Genomic DNA, 24,862 nt, shown 5'->3' on the forward strand with positions numbered 1-24,862 from the left:
CTTCGAGGAGGAAGTGAGGACTTCAGATGCTGGAGATCAGAGCTGAAAATCGACGTTTCGGTCATGAGCCCTTCTTCATTCTCCTGCTCCTTGGATGCTGCCTGACCTGCTGCGCTTTTCCAGCAACACATTTTCAGATCTGTTGGTAATGCCTTTCAAAAGAAGCTGAATTAAAAGTAGGGTCACTGAATTACATTAGCCAAAAATAAATTGCCTTTTTACTGACTGTTGAAGTTTTTTTTTTAAAATGAATCCTGATGAAGGGTCCTGCCCAGAAAGGTTGACTCTCCTCTCCTGCTCTTCTGATGCTGCTTGACCTGCTGTGCTTTTTCCAGCTCCATAATTTAACAAGTCTGACTTTCCACTGTCTGCAGTCCTCACTACCTCCAAGGTATTTTTAAACGTACATTGGAATTTGTTTAACAAAGCTATGCAATTGCAGCTTCCATCAAAAGCAAAGGAATAAAATTTTAAGGTTTGCATAATTAATCCAGGACACTGAGCATGATAGACAAATTTATAATCATCCAGAACATGGGACATGACAAATAAATGTTAAATAACCCCGGACATCTAAAGAACAAATTTCTGCATCAGTCTATGTAAATGTCTACCTTAGTCCACTCCTTTCAACAGACCACAGGTAAATAGTGGTAAGTATTGATATCCAAGACTGCTGTCAGTACCAAATTGTGTACTGTCACTAACGAAGTGGTACATGGTAAATGAAGTTCAATGTAGCAAAGTTTAAGATTGTTCATTTCTGTAGAAGGAGTAGGGAGGTGACCTAGTTACCAGAAGTTAAGAAACAAATTTAATTTCTAAAGGAATAGAATATAAAATCAGGGAGTTTTTTTAAAAAAATGAATCCTGATGAAGGGTCCTGCCCAGAAAGGTTGACTCTCCTCCCCTGCTCTTCTGACGCTGCTTGACCTGCTGTGTTTTTTCCAGCTCCATAACTTAACAAGTCTGACTTTCCACCGTCTGCAGTCCTCACTACCTCCAAGGTATTTTTAAACGTACATTGGAATTTGTTTAGCCTGCCATTGAGAACACTGGTGCAGTTCCAATCTTCACACAAAAAGCATATTGAAGCACCATAGAAAGTTCAAAAGGTGTGGAGTGAATCCAAAACAATGATCATAAAAAAAGTTCAGATAATATATAACAAAGAATCAAAGAGAAATTTGTTTACAGAGTGGTGGAAATGTAGAGTTCACCAAGATGAAATGGGAGAGGCTGACAACATTGATGCATTTAAGTGGAGTCTTGGTGCAAAAATGAAGAGGAGAACAATAAAGAGAGCTTTACTGTTGGAGGACGCGAGGTGAAATAGAAGCACCGAATGGCTTGTTTCTGTGCGGTTGCAATTCTAGCACTCATGGTTCAGTCTTTAACTTAAGTAGTAGCTTTCAGTTTGACATGTCTGTGAATGTCAAACAATAAGCTGCACATGGCCTTTATTGACTTCAAAAAAGCCTCTGATACTTTATCATCCTCAAATGTGGCAGTCCTCAGAAATTTATAACCATTTTTGCCTACTCCAAATGAGATGCAAGCCATGTTTCTTATCAATGGACCCACCACACATCTTATCTCATTGAAAATTGGGATTGCACAAGACTTTACACCGATTCTCTTGTCATTTTCCTTGCTCAATAATGCATTTCATCTCCAATATATTATTAACAATTTTGGGGAAAGTCTACAGGCAAGATGGAATGAAGGGCTTTTGCCCGAAACGTCGATTTTACTGCTCCTCGGATGCTGCCTGAACTGCTGTGCTCTTCCAGCACCACTAATCTGGAATCTGGTTTCCAGCATCTGCAGTCATTGTTTTTACCAAGGTGGAAACCATTCAACTTTCAATCCAAAACTAAAACAACTTAACCTCAGTACGCTGATGATACTCATGTGTGTGGTCACTTAGAAACTAAACTCCAGGTGATTGTTTATTCCTTCTCTGAAACATAAGAAAAAAAGTGAAGGCCCTCTTCCAACCAGGTCCAACATCAGAACAACTTCTGCTGTGAATTAAGACCAATGGCAAACTCTAAGAACACATGATCCAGTTTCTAAACTGTGGGAGCTTCCTCTTGATGAAGACCAATAAAGAAAATGAAATTTAGCATTACTTTCAAGTTGCTAGCTCAGCTTTTAGCTGACTAAAATAAAGGGTATTAGAGGACCAGGAACTCAAACTCCATATTATGGTGATGACTACCTGGCAATAGTGATCTCTGTGCTCCAATATGCTTTAGAGAAGTATTACCAGCAAAATCTTCCAAACTCAGTGGTAAGATAGGCAATCCAAAATAGCATCCTTTCATGAGCCCCCCAACATGCCCAACATTGTGATGCTAATCACTCAAAACCAGTTGCAGGCTGCAGGATATGCCTGACACTGGGCTTTTGGAGCAATTATGCCACCTGGAACTTGATTGAGACAGGAACCTCTCGGGATGTCCTCAAAGCATCCCTTCAGAGATCAATTGTATCCACTGATTCATGTGAGCCATGGACTGTGACTGACCAAAACAAAGAAGGCTCAGTCAGTAAGGCAGCGAAAGAAAGAGCGAATTCATCAGAAACACGCAGAGGCAAAACCAAGCTGATGTTGTGAAAGCACAAACCTCCAACTACCCTACCCTTCAAGGACGACTGCTTTATATGTGGCAGAGTCTGGGTACTAATGACACAGAGGTAAATGAACACCCATGGCACATTTATATGGCAGAGTGGCTTTGATGGACCAATGTTGCACCTGTGAATCCAATATTCAGCGTAATCATTTCACATCTGGAGCAGTTGGGACTTGAACCCAGGGCGTTACTGGGACACTATTACCGCACCACAAGAATTCCTGATCTGTGGTTCTACATCCTGCATTCTAATGGACTTACCAGTCATCTAAGTAGGCTGGCAAGTTGCATCCAGACAGATGGGACTGCCGAAGAAGGAAGAGTGATCGAGCATTTTTTCTTCCAATAATAAGCTGCTTCTATGCACTGTCCCTAATGAGAGAGGAGCCCTACGGTCCAATTGAACAAAGGCGCTTTTGTTTCCAAGTACGGGTGTCAGATTACTCAGTTGGTTGGATGGCAGGTTCATGATGCAGTGTGATGCCAACAGTATGGGTTCAATTGCCATGCTAGTTGAGGTCAACATGAAGGTCCCACTTTCTCAATCTCATTCCTCACATCTAGTGTGGTGGCTCTCAGGTCAAACCACCACCAGTTATCTGTCTGACGAGAGACCAACCCTCTGGTCCACTGAGGAAGATTACTTCACACATTTGGCAGATAAGACAGTACCAAGTGCAGCAGCTAAGGGAAAGCTGAGTAAAATAAATCAAAGAAGGGCGGATTGCTGGTGATCCAAAACAAACAAAAAAGAGAAAAGGCTGGGGAAACTTAGCAGGTAGTGTAGCAGCCTCCGTGCAAGGAAAACAGAGGTAAGGTTTCGAGTTAGCTTTGAAGGATGGCCAATCACTGGATCGGAAAGCTGGATGTTTAGCTGAAAAGAAACAAATTAAGAAATTGCTGGAGGAAATTCAGCCCTGCTGGAGTCTCGAAACATTAACTCTGTTTTCACACAGGCAGACTTTCCTCCAGCAATTTCTGTTTTCGTTCCAGATCTTCAGTCTTGGTTTTATTTTAGACAAGCAGGAGGCTGGAAGAACACAGCAAGCCAGCCACCACCAGCACCTCCGGACGCTGCCTGGCTTGCTGTGTTCTTCCATCCTCCTGCTTGTCTACCTTGGATGCCAGCATCTGCATGATTTTTTTTTGTCTCTAACTTGGTTTTATTTTAGCTGCAAAGAAATGCTGATTGGCGGGAGGGTGGTCTGCTCACTGTTTGCCTGATTAAGGGCTTTTGCCCGAAACGTCGATTTTGCTGCTCGTCGGATGCTGCCTGAATTGCTGTGCTCTTCCAGCACCACTGATCCAGAACCTGCTCACTGTTTGAGCCAAGATCATTCATTCCCCCTCCCCCTTTCTCGGTCAATGAATGAATGAATGAATGAATGAAGTGCTGCCGCCGCCAGCGCCGGGTGCCTCGTGTCTCCCCATTGTGACGATTGCGATCAGGTGACCGGTAGTGCTCGCGGAGACGGCTCGTGGGGGTGTTTCCATGGAAGCGGTGGAGTGGGTCGTTGGAGTTCGGCGGCAATGGTGTCCGGGGCTGGTGTCCCTCCCCTGGGCCTTGCTCTGGTTCAGCCTCAGCGCCAGCCCGCGCCTCGGAGCCGCCGTCTACGTCCTGGACGACGAAGGAGGCCTGGGCCCGCAGTTTGACGGCATCGGCGGCCTGAGCGGCGGCGGGGTGAGTAGCCGGGGTGCCGGCGCAAGAGGAAGTGAGATGACGCACAAAGAGGCTGTTCAGCCCGTCGCTGTTGTGCTGACCCCCATCCTTTGGGTTAGCAGCAAAGGCAGAGGACGCTGTAGACACTCAGCAGGTCTGGCAGCATTTGCGGGGAGAGAAACGTTTCGAGTGGTTGTATGACTTGTTTGGAATTGCTTCTTTCAGATTTTCAGGAGGTGCAGTATTTTCCCTTTTTGGATTAGATTAGATTAGAATCACTACAGTGTAGAAACAGGCCCTTCGGCCCAACCAATCCATACCGACCCTCCGAAGGGTAACCCACCCAGACCCATTTCCCTCTGACTAATGCACCTAACACTATGGGCAATTTAGCATGGCCAATTCACCTGACCTGCACATCTTTGTGCTAGAAGCCATCTTATAATTCCTTCTCCGTCCCCATTATTATGTCCAAGGTAATAGAGTCACGGAAACGGACCCTGTGACTGAATGTGTGTTATTAAAAGTAGAGATCAGGATGTTGCTAATCCGCTTCTCCGCTATTGACTTGACTGTGGAGTCTAGGGTTATCACTTGCAATTATCAGTTTCAAACTGTTCTATGTAATACTGTTGTGTTACTTCTTTTATGGCTTTACTTCCTTGTCCTGTATGTGCACATACTTTGCCCAACCTATATTTAGTCTCTTGTGCTTTTTAGATTAGATTAGATTACATTACATTACAGTGTGGAAACAGGCCCTTCGGCCCAACAAGTCCACACCGCCCCGCCGAAGCGCAACCCACCCATACCCCTACATTTACCCCTTACCTAACACTACGGGCAATTTAGCATGGCCAATTCACCTGACCTGCACATCTTTGGACTGTGGGAGGAAACCGGAGCACCCGGAGGAAACCCACGCAGACACGGTGAGAACCTGCAAACTCCACACAGTCAGTCGCCTGAGGCGGGAATTGAATCCTGGTCTCTGGTGCTGTGAGGCAGCAGTGCTAACCACTGTGTCACCGTGCTGCCCATGGTTGTAAAGAACGTCAAGATAATGCCTCCTATAATGATGAGTCCATTGAAAGTGCATGTTGCACGTTTGTAGCTTGTTTGGTTTCTCAATGCAGAAAACTGGTAAAATTGTCTGATGTTTGCAGAGAAATGCATAATGGAAGTGATGATCTCATGTGGAACAAATTATTATTAAAAACCCAGCCAGACAAATGTTTTCTATATCCTGACAGTATCTAAGTGGCCAAAACCTCTCAGATTAAGTTTGGCTGCAGTGTTTTGAGCTAAATACAGAAAATATTGTAAGCACTGCAAATCTGAAATAAAAATGTAAAATGCTAGAACAGATAGGTTTGCAGTTTGGGCTCAGCAATTCTTTTTAGAACAGCTACCCCAAGATATCATGCGTTCAGTGCTGCTAACTTTGACTTTATGCTGATCATAAGTGTGTTGTGCATCGTTGTAACTGCAGTAAGTTGTGTAGTAAATTTCAGTGATTTGTTTTGAATTATCATAGAATATTGTGCTTTTTTTTTAGGCAACCTCCCGGCTTCTTGTGAACTACCCAGAGCCATATCGCAGCCAAATCTTGGACTATTTATTCAAGGTAGCAAGTATATCCAATAGATACATTATTATGTAGCGGCCTTGGCATCAAGGGTGTAGCAATGATGTTTAACTGATGAGGTTAGTATTGCTGTAACTGATAAGATCACTTTTCTCTTTTGTACAGTAGATGGGCGACACAGTGGTTCAGTGGTTAGCACTGCTGACTAAGTGTCAGGGGCTGAGTTCAATATCACCCTCAGGCGATAGTGTGGACTTTGCACAGTTTACTGGTGTCTGCTTAAGTTTTCTCCCACAGTCCAAAGACATGCAGATTAAGTGGATTGGCCATATTACATTGCCCACCATGTCCAAGGATGTGCAGGCTAGATGGATTAGTCATGGGAGGTACAGGGTTACGGGTGTAGGGTAGGGGGGTGAGTCTGGATGGGATGCTGTTCAGCAAGTCGGTTTGGGCTCAGTGGGATGAATGGCCTACTTCCATGCTGTCAGGAATCTATGATGGTGTATTCATACTGACTTGGTTTGCTTCAATGGTGTGTAATTGTAATGCATCATGAAAACAAGTAGTTAAGGATCCCACTTGTATATGAACACTTTAAGTGGCATAATGTGGGTCTAGTGCAGGAAAGTGGGGTTTGTGTGGGTAGGAGTGCACTTTTAGCAGTACAGAGTTGTGGGACCAAAATGAATGGTGCCATGATTGGAGCTCTGCTGAGAAGGTACCTCCTTCTCAACTCTTCCCTTCTTCTGAATTATGGTGACTTCCAGTTAAACCACTGCCAGTCCATTCTCTCTGAACAGCCCTGTAATCCTTTGGGAATATGGTGACTCTTTTTTAGTGGAGCTCTGTGCATGTGTATCAATAAGCTTCACATCTCTCCTAGCTGGGGGAACAGAGGCATTGACAATTTTAGCAGTGAATTTATTCAATGATGAAGTACTACCTGATTCATAAGAATTTTCTCCAGCACTTTTGAAGTTTAGTTCATCGCTGTAAAAAATATAAAGAAATGAGTTTTCGTACACACTGATCAAAGTATCCCATGTCACCCAAAGTGAGCTTTCTCTCATATTATTGTGTGATGGAGCCTTTTGTAAATCTTAATCTATAATTTCTTAAATCATATATAAGCAATGGTACATTTTATGTCACCTTGTATACAATTATCTTTGCTTGTTGTTTAACTTGTATAGGCAATAAGTAATACTTTGAAATATGATGGCTTTAGCAAATTAGAGGAAAATGGAATTTCATTTGATATTTGACTAGAAGATTTAACCCTTTTGAAATGTTTATAATTAGAATATAATGTACAGTAATACAGTGCATTTGCAAACATAGCTGTTAATCCATGTTGGTGAGCCAGTGACTTATCGTAACTAAATAGGATTCAGTGTTTATAATGTTTCCTTTATGAATTCTATTCATTTTTTCATAAAGATAGCAAACTAGTGACCTTGCCTATTGATAACAGTTTATCACAAAATTAAAAATGTATCAATGATTTGATTATTTTGAATAAACAAGTAAAATAGGATTCACTGTATATCAATGATCGATGGTGAAATGTTTCTGTGTCCCTCATAGATGGAGGACGGGAAAAATTTCTGGCTGTAAGAGCTGCTCTCTTTTTTTTTGAGGTATTTTAGGTGTTGGAGGTGATTTCCTGAATTCCAGGAGCAGCAATTACTGTTTTATATGCTGTTACATTGTTTTAGAACTTTGGAAAAAGTGGATAAATCCCCAGGACCTGATCAGGTGTACCCGAGAACTCTGTGGGAAGCTAGAGAAGTGATTGCTGGGCCTCTTGCTGAGATATTTGTATCATGGATAGTCACAGGTGAGGTGCCGGAAGTCTGAAGGTTGACAAACGTGGTGCCACTGTTTAAGAAGGGCAGTAAAGACAAGTCAGGGAACTATAGACCGGTGAGCCTGACCTCGGTGGTGGGCAAGTTGTTGGAGGGAATCCTGAGGGACAGAATGTACGTGTATTTGGAAAGGCAAGGATTGATTAGGGATAGTCAACATGGCTTTGTGCATGGGAAATCATGTCTCTCAAACTTGATTGAGTTTTTTGATGAAGTAACAAAGAAGATTGATGAAGGCAGAGCAGTAAATGTGATCTATATGGACTTCAGTAAGGCGTTCAACAAGGTTCCCCATGAGAGACTGATTAGCAAGGTTAGATCTCAGGGAATACAGGGAGAACTAGCTATTTGGATACAGAACTGGCTCAAAGGTAGAAGACAGAGGGTGGTGGTGGAGGGTTGTTTTTCAGACTGGAGGCCTGTGACCAGTGGAGTGCCACAAGGATCAGTGCTGGGCCCTCTACTTTTTGTCATTTACATAAATGATTTGGATGCGAGCATAAGAGGTACAGTTAGTAAGTTTGCAGATGACACCAAAATTGGAGGTATAGTGCACAGCGAAGAGGGTTACCTCAGATTACAACAGGATCTTGACCAGATGGGCCAATGGGATGAGAAGTAGCAGATGGAGTTTAATTCAGATAAATGCGAGTTGCTGCACTTTGGGAAAGCAAATCTTAGCAGGACTTATACACTTGATGGTAAGGTCCTAGAGAGTGTTGCTGAACAAAGAGACCTTGGAGTGCAGGTTCATAGCTCCTTAAAAGTGGAGTCGCAGGTAGATAGGATAGTGAAGAAGGCGTTTGGTATGCTTTCCTTTATTGGTCAGAGTAATGAGTAGGTTAGGCCACTATTGGAATATTGCATGCAATTCTGGTCTCCTTCCTATTGGAAAGATGTTGTGAAACTTGAAAGGGTTTAGAAAAGATTTACAAGGATGTTGCCAGGGTTGGAGGATTTGAGCTACAGGGAGAGGCTGAACAGGCTGGGGCTGTTTTCCCTGGAGCATCGGAGGCTGAGGGGTGACCTTTGTAGAGGTTTACAAAATTGAGGGGTATGGATAGGATAATAGACAAAGTCTTTTCCGTGGGGTCGGGGAATCCAGAACTAGAGGGGATAGGTTTAGGGTGAGAGGTGAAAGATATAAAAGAGACCTAAGGGGCAACTTTTTCACAGAGTGGTACGTGTGTGGAATGAGCTGCCTGAGGAAGTGATGGAGGCTGGTACAATTGCAACATTTAAAAGACATTTGGATGGGTATATGAATAGGAAGGGTTTGGAGAGATATGGGCCGGGTGCAGGCAGGTGGGACTAGATTGGGTTGGGATATCTGGTCGGCATGGACGGGTTGGACCAAAGGGTCTGTTTCCATGCTGTACCTCTCTATGACTCTGTATGCACAAATACTAGAGCAGCTGTTTGACCACAGCACTTGTGGCCGTGAGGAATCAATCATGTGTTTATGTCTGAATCTATACTTCCTTGAGTAGTTAACAGAATTTACTTCCCTTTAGCTTATTACTAGCTCTAGATGGTTGCAACCTTTGCTTAAGTTGCTGAAATAGAAACAAAATTAATTCCGTGTCTCTTTTGTTGCTTGAGTGGCATTAATGTTTTTTCACCAGTACATAATCTGCATTTGCCTCTTCATTTATTTAGATCTAAGACTACTTTTTGGTGACGTTTATGAAGACCGCAATAAGCTCCAGTGTTACTGTTCTAAAAATTTGCTATTTCCTTTTATGATATGCTTTTGAGTTTCTCACAAGATCTGTGAAATTGTGATTAAATCTTTTAAGACAGATGAAAGTGAAGTATTGTTGTAGGAAGTAGCTTCTGCAAAACAAGTTGAATGGAAACTGGTGGTCACTGTGACCAGTTCCTCGAGTTCAACTGAAACTCCATGGAGTTCTCTTCTCTTGCTCTCTTCTGATAGTAATACTACATGATGTGCAGCTGTCTTTGTCAAGCATTATTCTGGTCAGAACTTCATTTGACTGGGATCTTTAGATTTGTCTTTTTTCAATTGTTCTAATAACAGAACAGTCAGCTTTACTGCAGTGAATTGCTACCTATAGGGTGTTTCGTGTAAAGATTTTGCTCTTTTGAACTACAAACCACAAAACCTCTATGCAACTTTTCTATATGTTTTTACTTTTGGACAAATGATTTTTGCGACTGAGAAAATAATTTGGTAGTTGGTGTTTTTTGATCTTCCTGATCCCTTGACTTCACCAATTCTTTATCATCTTTTTGAAAACCTTTTCAAAACCCACCTGTCAACCACTGTTAATTTCACTTCCACAGTTTGGTATCTGTTTCCATTTCTGAAGCTTTTCTTTAAAATATTTATAAAGAGACCATATAAGTGCAAGTTGTATTGCAGCATCCTTCATTACCTAATGAGTAATTCTAATAATGAATGGAAGTCCTGTTTCTCTTCTCACCTGTTGGGGGTTGTATTTGGTGACATAATCAGTATTAATCATAGTAATAATTTGTTCATAAACTTATTTTCTGTTGTCAGCCAAACTTTGGTGCTTCCCTGCATATCTTAAAGGTGGAGATTGGTGGTGATGCCCAAACGACAGGTAGGAACTTCAACTCTCTCTAACTTTGAAATGCACCTGCAAAATGGGTGATTGAAAATCATGTTGGGGTGTCCTGGATTGTCCACTATAACTTTGGAAAACATGATGAGCATTTTATGCATTTGTACTATTTCCTTCAGGTTATTGTAGCAATCTTAAAATTGTATGGACTGCAAGGAGGAGAATCCTCACAGTAATGTAATCTCATGGAAATTAAATCTTGTAAAGAAACTTCAGGACTAAACACAGCTAATATTGCTAGATCTTAAGTTTTATTGACATCTCAACTTTTTAAAGTACTTTATTTTCTGTGACATTCTTTTGTGATTTGGTGGTCAAATCCAAATAGCTGTTCACATTTAATGGCAGAGGTAAGAGTGCATGAGGCGGGGAGGGTAAATTAATTCAGTAGGCTGGTCGCTGGTTTTGACGCAGAATGATGCGTACAGTTTGGATTCACTTTCTGCACTAGGTGAAGTTACGATGAAGGGTCTCCTTCTCAACACCTCACCGTCTAATAACATAGTTAGACATATGACACAGTAGGATTATAGTGACTTTACCTTTTTAGTACTGATAAAAGTCACATTTTGTCCAAGCTTTCCATCTTGCACTTATCAGGACAATTTACAAAAAATGCAAAAGTAAAGGGGATACCAGCATTACACCATATGAGAACAGAGTGCTGTTTGGTTGGCAAGTGGATTCTGATTGAGAAGTGTTGCCATTAGACTGTAGGAGTTAGTGAATGAAGGTAAAGCAGTTGATATGGTGTATATGGATTTCAGTAAGGCATTTGATAAGGTTTCCCATGGTAGGCTATTTACAAAATACGGAGGCATGGGATCGAGGGTGATTTACTGGTTTGGATCAGAAGTTGGCTAGCTGAAAGAAAACAGAGGGTGGTGGTTGATGGGAAGTGTTCATCCTGGAATTCAGGTGACTAGTGGTGTACTGCAAGGGTCTGTTTTGGGTCCACTGCTGTTGGTCATTTATAAAAAATGACCTGGATGAGAGCATTAGTAAATTTGCAAATGATACTAAGGTCAGTAGAGTTGTGAATCGTGACAAAAGATGTTGTAGGTTTCAGAGGGACAGAAGCTGCAGAGCTGGGCTGAGAGGTGGCAAGTGGAGTTTAATGTAGAAAGGTGTGAAGTGCATCCCTTTGGAAGGTGTTACAGGAATACAAAGTACTGGGTTGATGGTAAGATTCTTGGTAGTGTAGATCAGCAGAGAGATTTGGAATTAGAATCCCTACAGTGTGGAAACAGGCCCTTCGGCCCAGCGAGTCCAAACCGACCCTCTGAAGAGTATCCCCACCTAAACCTGTTCCTTTACATTTAGCCCTGACTAATGGGCAATTTAGCATGGACAATTCACCTGACCTGCACATCTTTGGATTGTGGGAGGAAATCCACGCGGACATTGGGAGAATTTGCAAACTCCACACAGATAGTTGCCTAAGACTTGAATTGAACCCAGGTCCCCAGTGCTGTGAGGCAGCAGTGCTAACCACTGAGCACTGTGCCACGCCTGGTCCAGATCCAGATCTGTGGCCAGGTCCATAGATCCTTGAAGGTTGCCATCCAAGTTGATAGTTAAGGCATATGGTGTGTTAGCTTTTATTGGTAGTGGGATTGAGTTTCGGAACCTTGAGGTCATGCTGAAGCTGTACAAAACTTTGCCACACTTGGAGTATTGCGTACAGTTCTGGTCACCGTATTTTAGGAAGGGTGTGGAAGCTTTGAAGAGGGTTCAGAGGCGATTTACTAGGGTGTTGCCTGGCATGGAGGAAAGGTCTTCTGAAGAAAGGCTGAAGGATTTGAGGCTGTTGTCATTAGAGAGGAGGAGGGTGAGAGGTGACTTAATTGAGACATATAAGATAATCAGGGTTAGATAGGGTGAACAGTGAGAGCCTCTTTCCTCTGGTGGTGGCGGCTAGCACTAGGGGACATAGCTTTAAATTGAGGGGTGATAGTTTGTTTACTCAGAAGTAGGGAAGTAGTAGAATACCCTGCCTGCAACAGTAGCAGACTCGCCATCTTTAGGGGCATTTAAATGGTCATTGGATAGACATATGGATGGGAATGGAAGAGTGTAGGTTAGATGGGCTTCAGATTGGTTTCACAGGTCAACGCAACATCGAGGGCCGAAGGGCCTGTACTACACCGTCATGTTCTATGTAACTGCTGCTTGTTCAAATTGCAATTTACGTGATGCTTGCCCCAGAGTGTCAGGTTACTTGGTTTTCCAAACATGCAGCAATCCTTAAACATTGGTTTTAAAATAATACTTTCTCATTTCAGTCTACAAGTTTTAAAAGCACAAAAATAAAAAGGCACAATCTTTTCACCAAATGAAAAAAAATTTAGGTTTGCTCCCATTTCACATTTGCCTTCTATGTAACTAATCTTAACTGGATAGTAGCAAGAGTAGAAAAGTACATTGTTTTCAATAGGGAAGGAAAAAATAAATAAATTAGCCCATGCTTCTACTTTTGATAGCTCATATTACAAATTCCAAATGGGGATTTCATACTGCAATAGTCAAGACACCAGTATCTTTCAGTACGTTCTGTTGTGGCTCCTACCTTTGGTAGTTATGTGTGGTTCTTTGTGGAATTGAAATGCTTGTGATAAATTTCCAAATTCAGTATATTCACCAACTGTTGAGTTAATTGATAATGCTGAAACATTCTGTCATTTCTAAAGAAACCAAGGATTTGGCTACGTTGCTGGGGAATACAAGGTGGAAGGTAACATGGAGTTTGGACATATTTGAATTAGCCAACTAATGTGAACAGAAAATAAATACGCTTTTTTAAGAGTTGACGTTTATATGCAAACAATCAGTCGTTATGCAAGTTATTTTGATGCCACTATATGTGAACTGAAGTTGTTAACTTTTTCACAGAAATTTAAAAGTTGCCAGGAAAATACATAAATTGCAAAGAAATACTGGAACACAACTATACACTTATGGTGAAATATGTGAAATCACATAATCAGGACTGTCAATTCTAGAAGAAAAAAATTAAATTAATTATGTAGGTTCTATGAAGGTTTAGTGATAAATATCCTAATGAGGGAGGCTCTCTGGATAGCCGTTTTGATATGGGAAACCAGATACACTTGGCAGACAACATCAATCATTTTAACTACAATAAATCGCTGTCAGGTATCCAGATAGGAAAGGAAAAGAAGCTCACCATGTGAAGCATGCACTACTGGAGCATAGTCTCCTAGAAAGTGGTTGCATTTTAGTTAATATTACAAAAGGTACATTGGTTAGGTCACTTTTTTGGAGTTGTGCATTTAATTATGGTCTCTTTGCGACAGGAAGGATGTTGTTAAACTTGAACAGGTTCAGGAAAGATTTACAAGGATGTTGCCAGGGTTGAAGGGTTTGAGCAGCAAGGAGAGGCTGAATGAGCTGGGGCTATTTTCTATGGAGCTAAGGGGTGACCTTTATAGAAAATTTTAAAATCATAAAGGGCGTAGATAAGGTGAATAGTCAAGGTCATTTCCCAGGGTAAGGAGTCCAAAACTAGAGTTGAGGGGGAAAAGATTTAAAAGGGACCTAAGGGGCAACCTTTTCATGCAGGAAGCTGTGTGCGCATGGAATGAGCTGCAGGTGGAAGTTATGGAGGCTAATACAATTGCAGCATTTAAAAGGCATCTGGATGGTATATGAATAGGAAGGGTTTGAAGGGATATTAGCCAAATGCTGGCAAACAAGACTAGATTAATGTAGAATATCTGGTCAGTATGGACAAGTTGGACTAACACTACATCCCGATGACTCTAAAAGAGGAGGAATAGTGACACATGGAAACTTTTCCAAATCTCAGGAAGAAAATTCATCAGTGGTTAGCAGGAAACAGGAGGAATAATTTTTTTTAATGTATATATTGTACAAACATTCATTACTTAAGCATAAACTTGATCAGTCTAGGAATGGATGGCCTGAGCATTCTTGTCTATTCTTATGATGTGATGGACATAAAAATTAGGAAAGTGAGTAACAACTTGTATTTAACGGAGGACTTTCATTTTCACAAACTATTAGATTGGAAAAATATAAGTAGAAAAGCACATTAATTTCTAGGATAAATTCTGGATTGTTTTTGTTGAAGAACATGTTTAAAAGCCAACTAAAGAGCCCTTCCTAGATTTAGAGATGAACAACTAACAGTATTGTTATTAATCCATTTGTTAGCGATCATCTTAAATAATCACTGCAGTGACATGAGTTTCATATTAGGGAGAAAGAGAATTACGTTTTTAAGCTAAAGTAGGCCTCGAGATGAGAAATAATTGACTTGTAAACTGAGCTGAACTTTCATCAGCTGTAGTATTTTGCTTTTCTTTTAACGTTCTGTTGACATTTGAATCCTACCGCTGGCAATAATGGGATATACCAGCTTCAGAGTTGATTGTTACATTATTAAGAGAACGTTACAGTGGTTAGCACTGCTGCCTCGCAGCGCCAGAGACCCGGGTTCAATTCCCGCCTCAGGCGACTGACTGTGTGGAGTTTGCACGTTCTCCCCGTGTCTGCGTGGGTTTCCTCCGGGTGCTCCGGTTTCCTCCCACAATCCAAAGATGTGCAGGTCAGGTGAATTGGCCATGTTAAATTGCCTGTAGTGTTAGGTAAGGGGTAAATGTCGGGGTATGGGTGGGTTGCGCTTCGGCGGGTCGGTGTGGACTTGTTGGGCCGAAGGGCCTGTTTCCACATTGTAATCTAATCTAATCTGTTCTCTTCACTTGCTGAACCAGCGACACCTTCAACCAATGAACAGGTAAAATAAAAGAATATTGAACTTGTTAAAAGATGACGTTCATGGTTGAACCTTGTACAAGATCTACATAATGGCGTAGAATACTAACTTTTGTGCTAACAGATATCAGGAGCAAGGCTGGTGGAAAGTAGTTTTGTTTCCTTAAACATGCTGAATTGAGGAATGCTTCAGTGAAGCAATTTCCTCAGAGTAAAGCAATACATTGTCAGTAATCAAAAAGGGAGAATTATTAAACAGACCTTGAAGGGAGTATTTTTAAAAAAGGCCAAGCATTAGCTAATGTGGTTGGTTTTTGATAAGCACCACTAATTACTAACTGAGGACCAAAGAACTCCAGATTTGCATCTGAATTGGTTTTTAACTTGGTCAACTTGAACCAAGTTCAGCCCCCAAACAGTGGGAGGTGAGAAACCTGTCACACCATAGTACACACTGCTGGAACTTGTACCTTACAAAAGATAGTCAATGTTAAATCTTAGTGCTGCAGTCAGGAGGAAAAGTGACTTGTTCAACCACTAAAGAATACAATTAACACTGAACTGGCCATTCAAAATCGCTTTGATTAAGACCCAGTGATGGAACAGACCATCCTCGATTTAGTGATGAACAACTGACGGTTACCAATCCAAAGGTAAAGGATCAATCCACAGTTATGTCAGAGCCTGGGTGTCTCTAGAGAAGGAGCACATGAGCTGTTCAGGGAGAGATGGGCACCACAGGGATTGGAGTGTATTATTTCCCCTTCCAACTCTATTTTGATTTAATCCTGCCCTCTCCTTCACTGATCACGCCGCATTGCCCTCTAGGAAGAATACTGCTTGTCACTGCCAACTTGGGTGTTTCCTTTCTTCCTCGTGGTGGAAATTAAATAAAGATTTGTACACCTTTTGTCTTTCACTGTGTCTCACACCTGCACCCATACAACACACAAAGGGGGAGAAAAAAGTAAAGAATCAACTTTGACAAGGTTCCGCATAATAGACGAACTAGTAAAGTTGGGTCACATGGCATTTGTGGTGAACTTGCCAATTTGGTACGTAATTGCCTTAGTGGCAGGAGATAGTTGGTAGAAGTCTGTCACCAGTAGTGTTCCACAGGGATCAGTTTTTGATTTGATTAGATTAGGTTCCCTACAGTGTGGAAACAGGCCTTTCGGCCTAACTAGTCCACACCGACCCTTCAAAGAGTAACCCACCCAGACCAATTTCCCTCTGAGTAATGCACCTAATAATATGGGCAATTTAGCATAGCCAATTTGCCTGACCTGCACATCTTTGGACTGTGGAAGGAAACCGAAGCACCCGGAGGAAGTCACTACAGACACGGGGGAATGAGCAAACTCCACACAGCCAGTTGCCCAAGACTGGAATCACACGCTACTGCTGTGAGGCAGTAGCGCTAACCACTGAACCACCGTGGCGCCCAATTCTGAGTCCTGCTTTTGTTTGTTATTCGTGGAAATTATTTGAATGATAATACAAAAAGCATGTGTTATAGTAAAAGTCCTAAAACACAAATTTAGAAGCAAGTCAATCAAATTTATTAAATCAAGTGTTTGGGGGGGGGGGGCAAGCATGATTTTGACCCTAACCATGGGACTTGACCACGCCATCTCTCCCTGAACAAGTACAGCAGTTTTTACAGTCTGGAGGACATACAAAAAAAAACACAAAAGACGGTTTCTTGTGTTCTGTGCAGGCGCACGCAGAGATCAGTTTCCAGGAGTGGCGTACTATGACATTGTGTTCTGCAAGTATTTCTTCTTTAGTTTTCTCCCCCCCCGACTTTTGTGGTCTGAGACATGTGGGAGCATAATGAACAGGCTACCTACCCCCCGGCATAATTCTTGCGAATGGAGTTATGCAATGGTCCAAAGGGTATATCGCCCATGTGCAACAGCCTGCGCTCTTGGTCTATTCACAACGACCTGCACGCACAAAGTCAGCCGGCTGCGAGAGGAGTCAGTCTGACAAGAAAGCAGAGGGTGAGGATCATCAATCGGTGTCTGTATATTCAGTTGTGACCAGTGTTTCCAGTCACCACTAATGATAAAGTCATAGGGACATTTCCATTTGGGGGTGAAGCCAGGTTTAACGGGTATATAACCTTACTAGCCGCTGATGGAACCTCTGGACAATCCTGTAATTGCCTCTGTTCATCCCACCTCCTCCTGTTTGTCCCTAACTGTTTTCCACATTCCCTTCAGCTGGGCGCTCAGTTTGAGCACATAGAATACGTCGCTATCAAAGAGAGGGCTAACATCGGAACCCCCCCCCCCCCCCCCCTCAATGAGGATGGACTTGGGTACTTGCATTACCCTACCTGCCATCAATTCAAGGGGTCAAACCTGTCGATTGGCTTATCAGAGTCACATGAGTGTAGCAGGCCGAACCTCAGTCCAGCTTTTGTTAGAGTCCTGCATGGCCTCAGCAGGAGAGGTTTTAAGAGTTCTGTTCATTTGCTCCAGCATGCCAGAACTTTGTGGATGATAGGGTATGTGAAATTTCTGTTGAATGCCCATCAGCTGACACATGAGTTTTTAACATTCTTCCAGTAAAATGGGTCCCTGGTCGGAGTCAATCTGGGATGGCACCCACCCCACCTGGGAATCACGACCTCAGCTAAAATCCTTGCAACAGGGTTAGCTGAGCAGTTCTGGGTAGGGTAGGCCTCGACCCATTTGGTGAATTGGTCAATGATCCCAAGCTGATGCATCTTCCCATGGGATTGGGGAAGGGGTTCCGTAAAATCCATCTATACATGCTCCCAGGTCCCTTTGGGCCACTAACTCTGCCAACTGGGCTGACAGGCCGCCTCCTATTCTCCCCACTCAGACACCTCATAGTTCCATGTTCACTACTGCCCATTCCGTTCGTGGCAAACCGTCTATGTATTTCTGCGTGCCATCCACAAACAGGGCTCACCTGGTGCCTCCATGGGTACATTCTTTATCCTACTTTCCTCTACTTCATCGTCCATGTTCCCACACACGTGGTTCACCATCGCCTAACATCTCTTCTGCTGGGTTTTCCTGAATATCCCATACAATAGTAATTAGTTTGGTTGGTGGCAAAAGGACAGCCTCCCATTTTGCCCTTCTCGTGTTAGAAGCAGTGCATAATCTTCCCGTATTTAACATTTCTACGAGGGTGTGTTTGGTATGCAAGACTATATTCCCTGTCATCACAATAGGCTCACTGATCCTCAAAGCCCATACGACACAGTCTAAAGCAGCTGTACCTCTGGGCACGCTGTTCACTACGGGACCCTTAGCAGTAGAGTAGTACCCTGTAGGTCGCCGTTTTTTCGCCAAGGAGCTGGGTTACTACTGCTGAGTAAAACCTCCCTTTTCGTTGCAGTAAATGTGGAGGTCTTTACTAGTGTCTGGTAATCCCAAAATGCTGCTGACATTAACTCCACTTTCAGTTTTGTATAGGAGTCGTCTTGCTCCAGTCACCGGGGCCCGTTGTAGGTTTACCCCCTTTTACCAATCGTTGTATGAGCTCAACAACTTTGGCAAACCGGGGATAAAATTTCTTTCATAATTAAACAAGCCTAAGACCTTTCTCTCACCACGGACTGTCACGGGCCGTGGCATCTGTTGTATAGCTGTCTTCCTGTCTGTCTAGTTTTCTCAATTTGAGCTTTCTTTGGTTTGGCTTTTAATCCTTTGTCCTGCAAGTGCATCAGGACTAAGCATAGCACCTCCTGATGTCTTGGTTTGGATTCAGAAGCCAGGAGTGGGGCAGGTCGATCTCCCTGAGTACCTCCCTCATTACACGGTGAAAGATGGATGGACGATTACTAAATCCCCGGGGACATCTGATCCAGATATACTGTTTTTCCCTTATGGTAAATGCAAACTTATCTTGGGAGCCACGATGGGGTGATGACCAGAATCCATTCGCAATATCCAGTGCAGTAAAGAGTTTGTGCATCAGGGAGAGCCCATTTAAGATTGTGGATGGATTGGCGACAGTAGGGTGTAATTTAGTAGTGACCTGTTTAGGGCTGTACAATCAATTGAGATGGTAACTTCCATCAGGTTTACTGACCGGTCATGTGGGGGAATTAGTTGTGCTTGCAGTGTCTTGGAGAATTTTCCTCTCTGCTAATCTTTTCATAATTTCCACAACCACCCTTCTGGCTTCAGGTTTGATGGAGTTTGGCGGTGAGGCTTGTGTTCTGGACCATCCATGACTACAGGGTTGATTTTAATCAAGCCTGTTTCTAATTTAGTCTCTGCCCATACCCCTGGGACAGAGGTGCAAATGACACTAAAGCCATTATCATTTAGCTGCCAATCGTGTCCCATAGTGGAGGTGACTTGGACAGTGCTCAAGTGGCTCGCATAAGTTTCCATTTTTTCCTTTCTCCCATTGGAACGGGGCCAGGTTAATTTGCCCTTCCCAGATTCATTAAGGATTTCATACTCCTTTGTTAAATCATTCCCCGTAATAGTTCTTTGATTATTTTTACATACATAAAATCGCATCAATATATGCAGGTTACTGATTTCTACTAGAGTGGTCTCACTGAAGTACGCAGGGGTTCGTTGTCCATTAATCCCCTTCACACAAATCATTTTGTTACTTAGGGATAGGTCAGTAATAGATATGGAGGCTCCTGTGTCCACTAGCATCTCTCACTGTCTGCCCCCTACCAGTGCAGTCGCATAACTCCTTCCTTCCTTATCACCTGTGTCCATGGAGCTGCTGGACGTCAGTACGATGTATTTTCGGTGTTTGTTGGTTTGCCAATTTTTTTCCAACTAGTGTCTTCAGAGTGTTCTGTTTCCTCCCCTTACAATCCCAGACAAAGTGGCCCATTTTGCCACAATTGTGACACATGGGTCTGGATTTTGTCTTTGTGAAGGCGCCTAGGTTTTCCGGCTTTATGCGCATGGGGAGTTTTTCTCGTCCTCCTAAACTCCTTTTGCCTATTCTGCCAGGCATCATAGTCTTGGAGAACAACAAACCCCATTTTTAGGACTGCCTGGTGCGCGGGAGACAGCTCGTCCTTGAAAGACTGAATAAATGCCCGATCAGAGCAGTCTGTCTAGGGAATCCCTGAGCATTCTTGGTAGACCCTAAAGAGTCATTCCCCATATTCTGAGGTGCCCTCCCTCTTCTGTTGTTTGGTGTTTGTTATTTTTGCCCAACTGGTGGGCGGTTTCCCCAGAACGCACTGGATTTCAGCCTTAATTCTGCTGAAGGGCTCCTGCTGAGCCTCGATATCTGCTTTAGTAGGGGTGCCCTGGGTCCATCTGCCTCTCCTATAATCTTGACTTCATTACTATGCAACATCGGCTATGTCAGACTTGTCAGATACTAAACGTCAGTTGCCCTGAGGGCATGCAGCCTGGACCATTTGGTGGATGTCCCTTAAATGTAGTTGGTGGCCCACCCAGATGGTATCTAATTCAGCCCAAAACTTTGCAAACAGCACAGAAACAGTTAGACCATTCAGTCTAACTCATCATGCCAACCAGGTATCCTAACCTAATGATTAGATTACTCACTGTGTGGAACCAGGCCCTTCACTCTGCATATGTCCTCCGAAGAGCAACCCACCCAGACCCATTCCCCTATATTTACCTCTTCACCTAACACTACGGGAAATTTAGCATGGCCAATTCACCTAACCTGCCCATTTTCAGACCATGGGAGGAAACCGGAGGTGGGTTGCCTGAGGTGGGAATTGAACCCAGAATTGAATCTGGCTGGGTGCTCTTTGGAGGACATATGCAGACTGAATGGCCTCTTTCTGGACTGTAGGGATTCTATGATGTCCCTTTTATATCCCCCTTTTACCTATCTTACCTCTGCCACCTTAAACTGTCCAAATGATTGGGCTAATTGCTACAATCAGCTTTGAGCAAGTTTTCCACTTAAACAGTAAAGGATTCCTTCACATTGCAAAGACCATATAGAAATTATACAGTTAATGGTCAGGCCTTGGGGAGTGTGGGTGGAATCCAAAACCATAGGGTATAGTTTAAGGTGGGAAGGGAAAGATACAAAAGGGACCTAAGGGACAACTTTTCACACAGAGGGTGGTGCATTTATGGAATGAGCTGCCAGATTAAGTGGTAGAGGCTGGTACAGTTACATTTAAAAGGCATCTGAATGGCCTTATGAATAGGAAGGGTTCCGAGGGATATGGGCCAAATGTTCGCAATTAGGTCTAGATCAGATTGGGATATCTTCAGTGCTGACAAGTTGAGCTAAAGGGTCTGTTTCCGTGCTGTATGACTCTATGACTTGCAATGCAGTGTTAATGCACAACATTCGCCAATATATCATTCAAGAAAATTACAGACCTCTGCACTGCAGCATCATATCTCACAATCTGAACCTGCCACCACTGCATTAACAAGTGTTTATGAAATTTATGAACTCAGCAACTTGCACAGTTAGGTTCAATTTGAATGTCACCAATGTAGGTCCAAACAGATGATGCTGCCGTAGGAACCCCTCTAGGTCCATCTCTCTCAAATATCTTTATGGGATACTCAGAGACATGTCTGATGTCTATTGCCACTTACGTATTTCCAATATGAGGACAGGATGTTTGCTACAATTAAATCTGCAATTGCATGTAAAAAAAATTCCTTACACGTTTTAAGATTCTCTATCCTGCAGTCAAATTTACTTTACAATTGAGACAGTCAAATGAGCTCCCTTTCCTCCAAATTTTAGCGGAGAAATCATAAGTGGATATGATCAGTAACTTGCTTAATATGAACACATGGATATGCTGTTTGATGTATCCTGCCAGTCTTTGCAATATACAGCTTACTTTGCTCTTATCATATGAGCACTAAAATTTGTATACCATGTCATTCAGGAGAAAGTGAGGACTGCAGATGCTGGAGACTAGAGTTGAAAAATGTGGTGCTGGAAAAACTCAGCAGGCCAGGCAGCTCAGCCCACCTGGCACACCAGCCTCATTCCTGAAGAAGGGCTTATGCCCGAAACTTCGATTCTCCTGCTCCTCGGATGCTGCCTGGCCTGCTGTGTTTTTCTAGCACCACATTTTTCAACATACCATGTCATTCAGTTGTGTGATAGGCAAAATGACTTTTTTGGCTCAATGACAGCTCCCTATTAGTGGCAAGCTCAACTTGTGTTGTTACTGCATACTATCAGCTAGTGATGGTGAAGAGAAACTAGGAGTATCTTTGCATTCCTGCATAATCGTTGAATAGTGAACAATCTTAAGTTTTATTCGGTTGTGAGACTATGATCTCTTTATCATTAATCTTTTGGCGAGGATATTAGGGACTGTGACCGCCATTAGGTGGCACTGAATAATTTATATTTGCCACATTTATGGTAGTAATTGAGACAATAACTTAATACCAATGCCTATTAAATATTAATTTGTATTTTAACATTGAATTGTTTTAAGGCATGTTTTATTATTTGCTAAATAGATGGGACTGAGCCATCACACATGCACGATGAGAACGATGAAAATTACTCACGAGGATATGAGTGGTGGCTAATGAAAGAAGCTAAAAAGAGGAATCCTAATATTAAATTAATAGGTATGTACTAACACCTTGTCAACCATGCAATCCTTTTGGTTCTCAAATTACAGTCAATTGATGGTCATACCATTCTCTGCCAGCAATATCCAATGAATTGCAGTCAGATTAATGACGGACAAATCTGATTTTCTTTGATCTGAAGAAAGAATTTTGGTGGAAGAACCTAGGATGATTTGTGCCTTTTAAATTAACATTCTGTTCAGGTGCATGTTAAAAATTGTAGAGACAGGATCATGATTGACTGCTTTCTCTGAACGACTTCACCTGCAACAGTGCACCATTCCTTTATACTATACTGGAGTGACAGCACACTTTGTGAAAATAATCTGTGTCCATCTGGCTTAAAGGTATTAGAGTGGAGACAAAATGTAAATCATGTAGCTGAAGAAAAAATCATTCCCAGAATGTTCTCAAATTTTTGACTCTTAAATTACAGAATATTAATATTCCAGTTCCTCTTTTTATATTTGTAACAAAATCTCCAGATAGAAGTTAACGGTTCGGTTGTAGAAATTCCTAGTTTGCCGAACAAAACTTTATTGTCGAAACTTTATTGCTGGAACAGCACAGCAGGTCAGGCAGCATCCAGGGAACAGGAGATTCGACGTTTCGGGCACAGGCCCTTCTTCAGGCCTGTGCCCGAAACGTCGAATCTCCTGTTCCCTGGATGCTGCCTGACCTGCTGTGCTGTTCCAGCAATAAAGTTTCAACTTTGATCTCCAGCATCTGCAGACCTCACTTTCTCCTCGAACAAAACTTTATCCCTATAAATGGCATTCAGAATACATTGGAGCATCAGTCTCCATTCTATTCAAGGAAATTAGACAAGATTTTCAGAAATGTAAAGGGCATTTGATAAGGATTGAAAGAAAACTGGTCAATAAAGTAAGAACTTGGAACTGAAAACCAATAGAAATTTGTTATTCATTAAATATAGAATGCATATTATATAATTCTATTTTATAGATTATACATTTGAGTAAACTTGACTGGCTATGAGACTAGCTAGAATACCTTCAGTATCAAATACACATTCCTTTTAGTTCTCCAGCCCTTAATCTTGATACAAAAATAAATCAATCACTTTTCTGAGTTTGTTTTAATAGTTCATGGGATGTGGGTGTCACTGTCTGAGTCAGCATTTATTTGTCCATTCCTAATTGCCCTGGAGAAGGTGCTGGTGAGTTGTAACCTTCTGCTGCATTGGGGTGTAGGGATATGCACAATGCTGTTAGTTCAATTCACATTTCTTATGCTATATACAGAACTGCTTGGGTGATTGTGTGTGTTTATTTGTTTCTATGAAGCCTTGATTGAGAAGAGGAAATTAACAGTATTTTCCAATCATTCTTCAATCACAGATATAATTGGTGCGGCATTGAATCACCAGAAAAAAAACCCAAGAATCTTTTTTTCTTTCATGCTTTTGGATGAGTTGCTTGTTTTGGAAGTGTGGGTTTTGCAGCTTACCTTGGGATGCCCGAGTGAAGGGCAAGGCAGTTGATTAAACTGCAACCTTGGAAGTGTATCACATGTTACCACATTTAGAAGAAACTCTAAAACTTAAACTCAACAAAATTGAATTTGAAAGACTTTTAATATTGCTTTATATCAACTGCATTTGTTTAGTGAGTGTTTATTTTCTTATTAGGGTTACCTTGGGCCTTTCCTGGTTGGATTGGCTGTGGAACCAACTGGCCTTATACCTGCCCAGACAAAACGGCCTATTATGTTGCTTCATGGATTCATGGTGCCAAATCCTATCATAATTTGGATATTGATTATGTTGGGGTTAGTACCTGTATTAATTAATGTTGTTGAAACCCGAATGTTATAGCATATAATAATCAAACTTTCATTGTGCCCTCTATCTTTGAAAAATGAATGAAGAGCAGATTGGCTTCTTTGACATTGTGATCAGACTGTGATATCAGCTGCCCTCTGCTGCGTGTCTCCTTTTCTTGAGTGTACTTAGCGAAACTTTCTTTTTATGCAACCCTGGCATTGCTCTGAACTCTGATCTTTCCCTTGTCTCTTCTCATGTCCTCCCTGAATTCAATTTGCCAATGAGACTCCCTACCTGTTCCCATTAAGGTGTATCCTTCCAATCAGGTTTCTGTCCTTGTTACAGTACTAAAACACCTCTTATGACAG

General features: G+C 42.2%; 1 protein-coding gene across 3 annotated transcripts in view; it reads left to right on the top strand.

Moving 5' to 3' along the window:
- Positions 1-3,813: 3,813 nt before the first annotated feature.
- LOC122553421 (galactocerebrosidase) overlaps positions 3,814-24,862 on the top strand; it is a 74,976-nt gene continuing 53,927 nt past the window's right edge. The window contains exons 1-5 of one of the 3 annotated variants that reach the window (XM_043697162.2): positions 3,814-4,323; positions 5,861-5,929; positions 10,289-10,352; positions 22,592-22,705; positions 24,360-24,499. In XM_043697162.2, coding sequence (XP_043553097.1) covers positions 4,135-4,323; positions 5,861-5,929; positions 10,289-10,352; positions 22,592-22,705; positions 24,360-24,499 — 576 coding nt within the window. In that variant the 5' untranslated portion in view covers positions 3,814-4,134. The remainder of the gene's footprint in view (positions 4,324-5,860; positions 5,930-10,288; positions 10,353-22,591; positions 22,706-24,359; positions 24,500-24,862) is intronic. The other 2 variants (XM_043697160.2, XM_043697164.2) reach the window with 2 other exon arrangements.

This window comes from Chiloscyllium plagiosum, unplaced genomic scaffold, assembly GCF_037043375.1.
Source record: "Chiloscyllium plagiosum isolate Xiang-an unplaced genomic scaffold, Cpla_swu_hap1 HiC_scaffold_8, whole genome shotgun sequence".
Lineage (NCBI taxonomy): Eukaryota > Metazoa > Chordata > Chondrichthyes > Orectolobiformes > Hemiscylliidae > Chiloscyllium > Chiloscyllium plagiosum.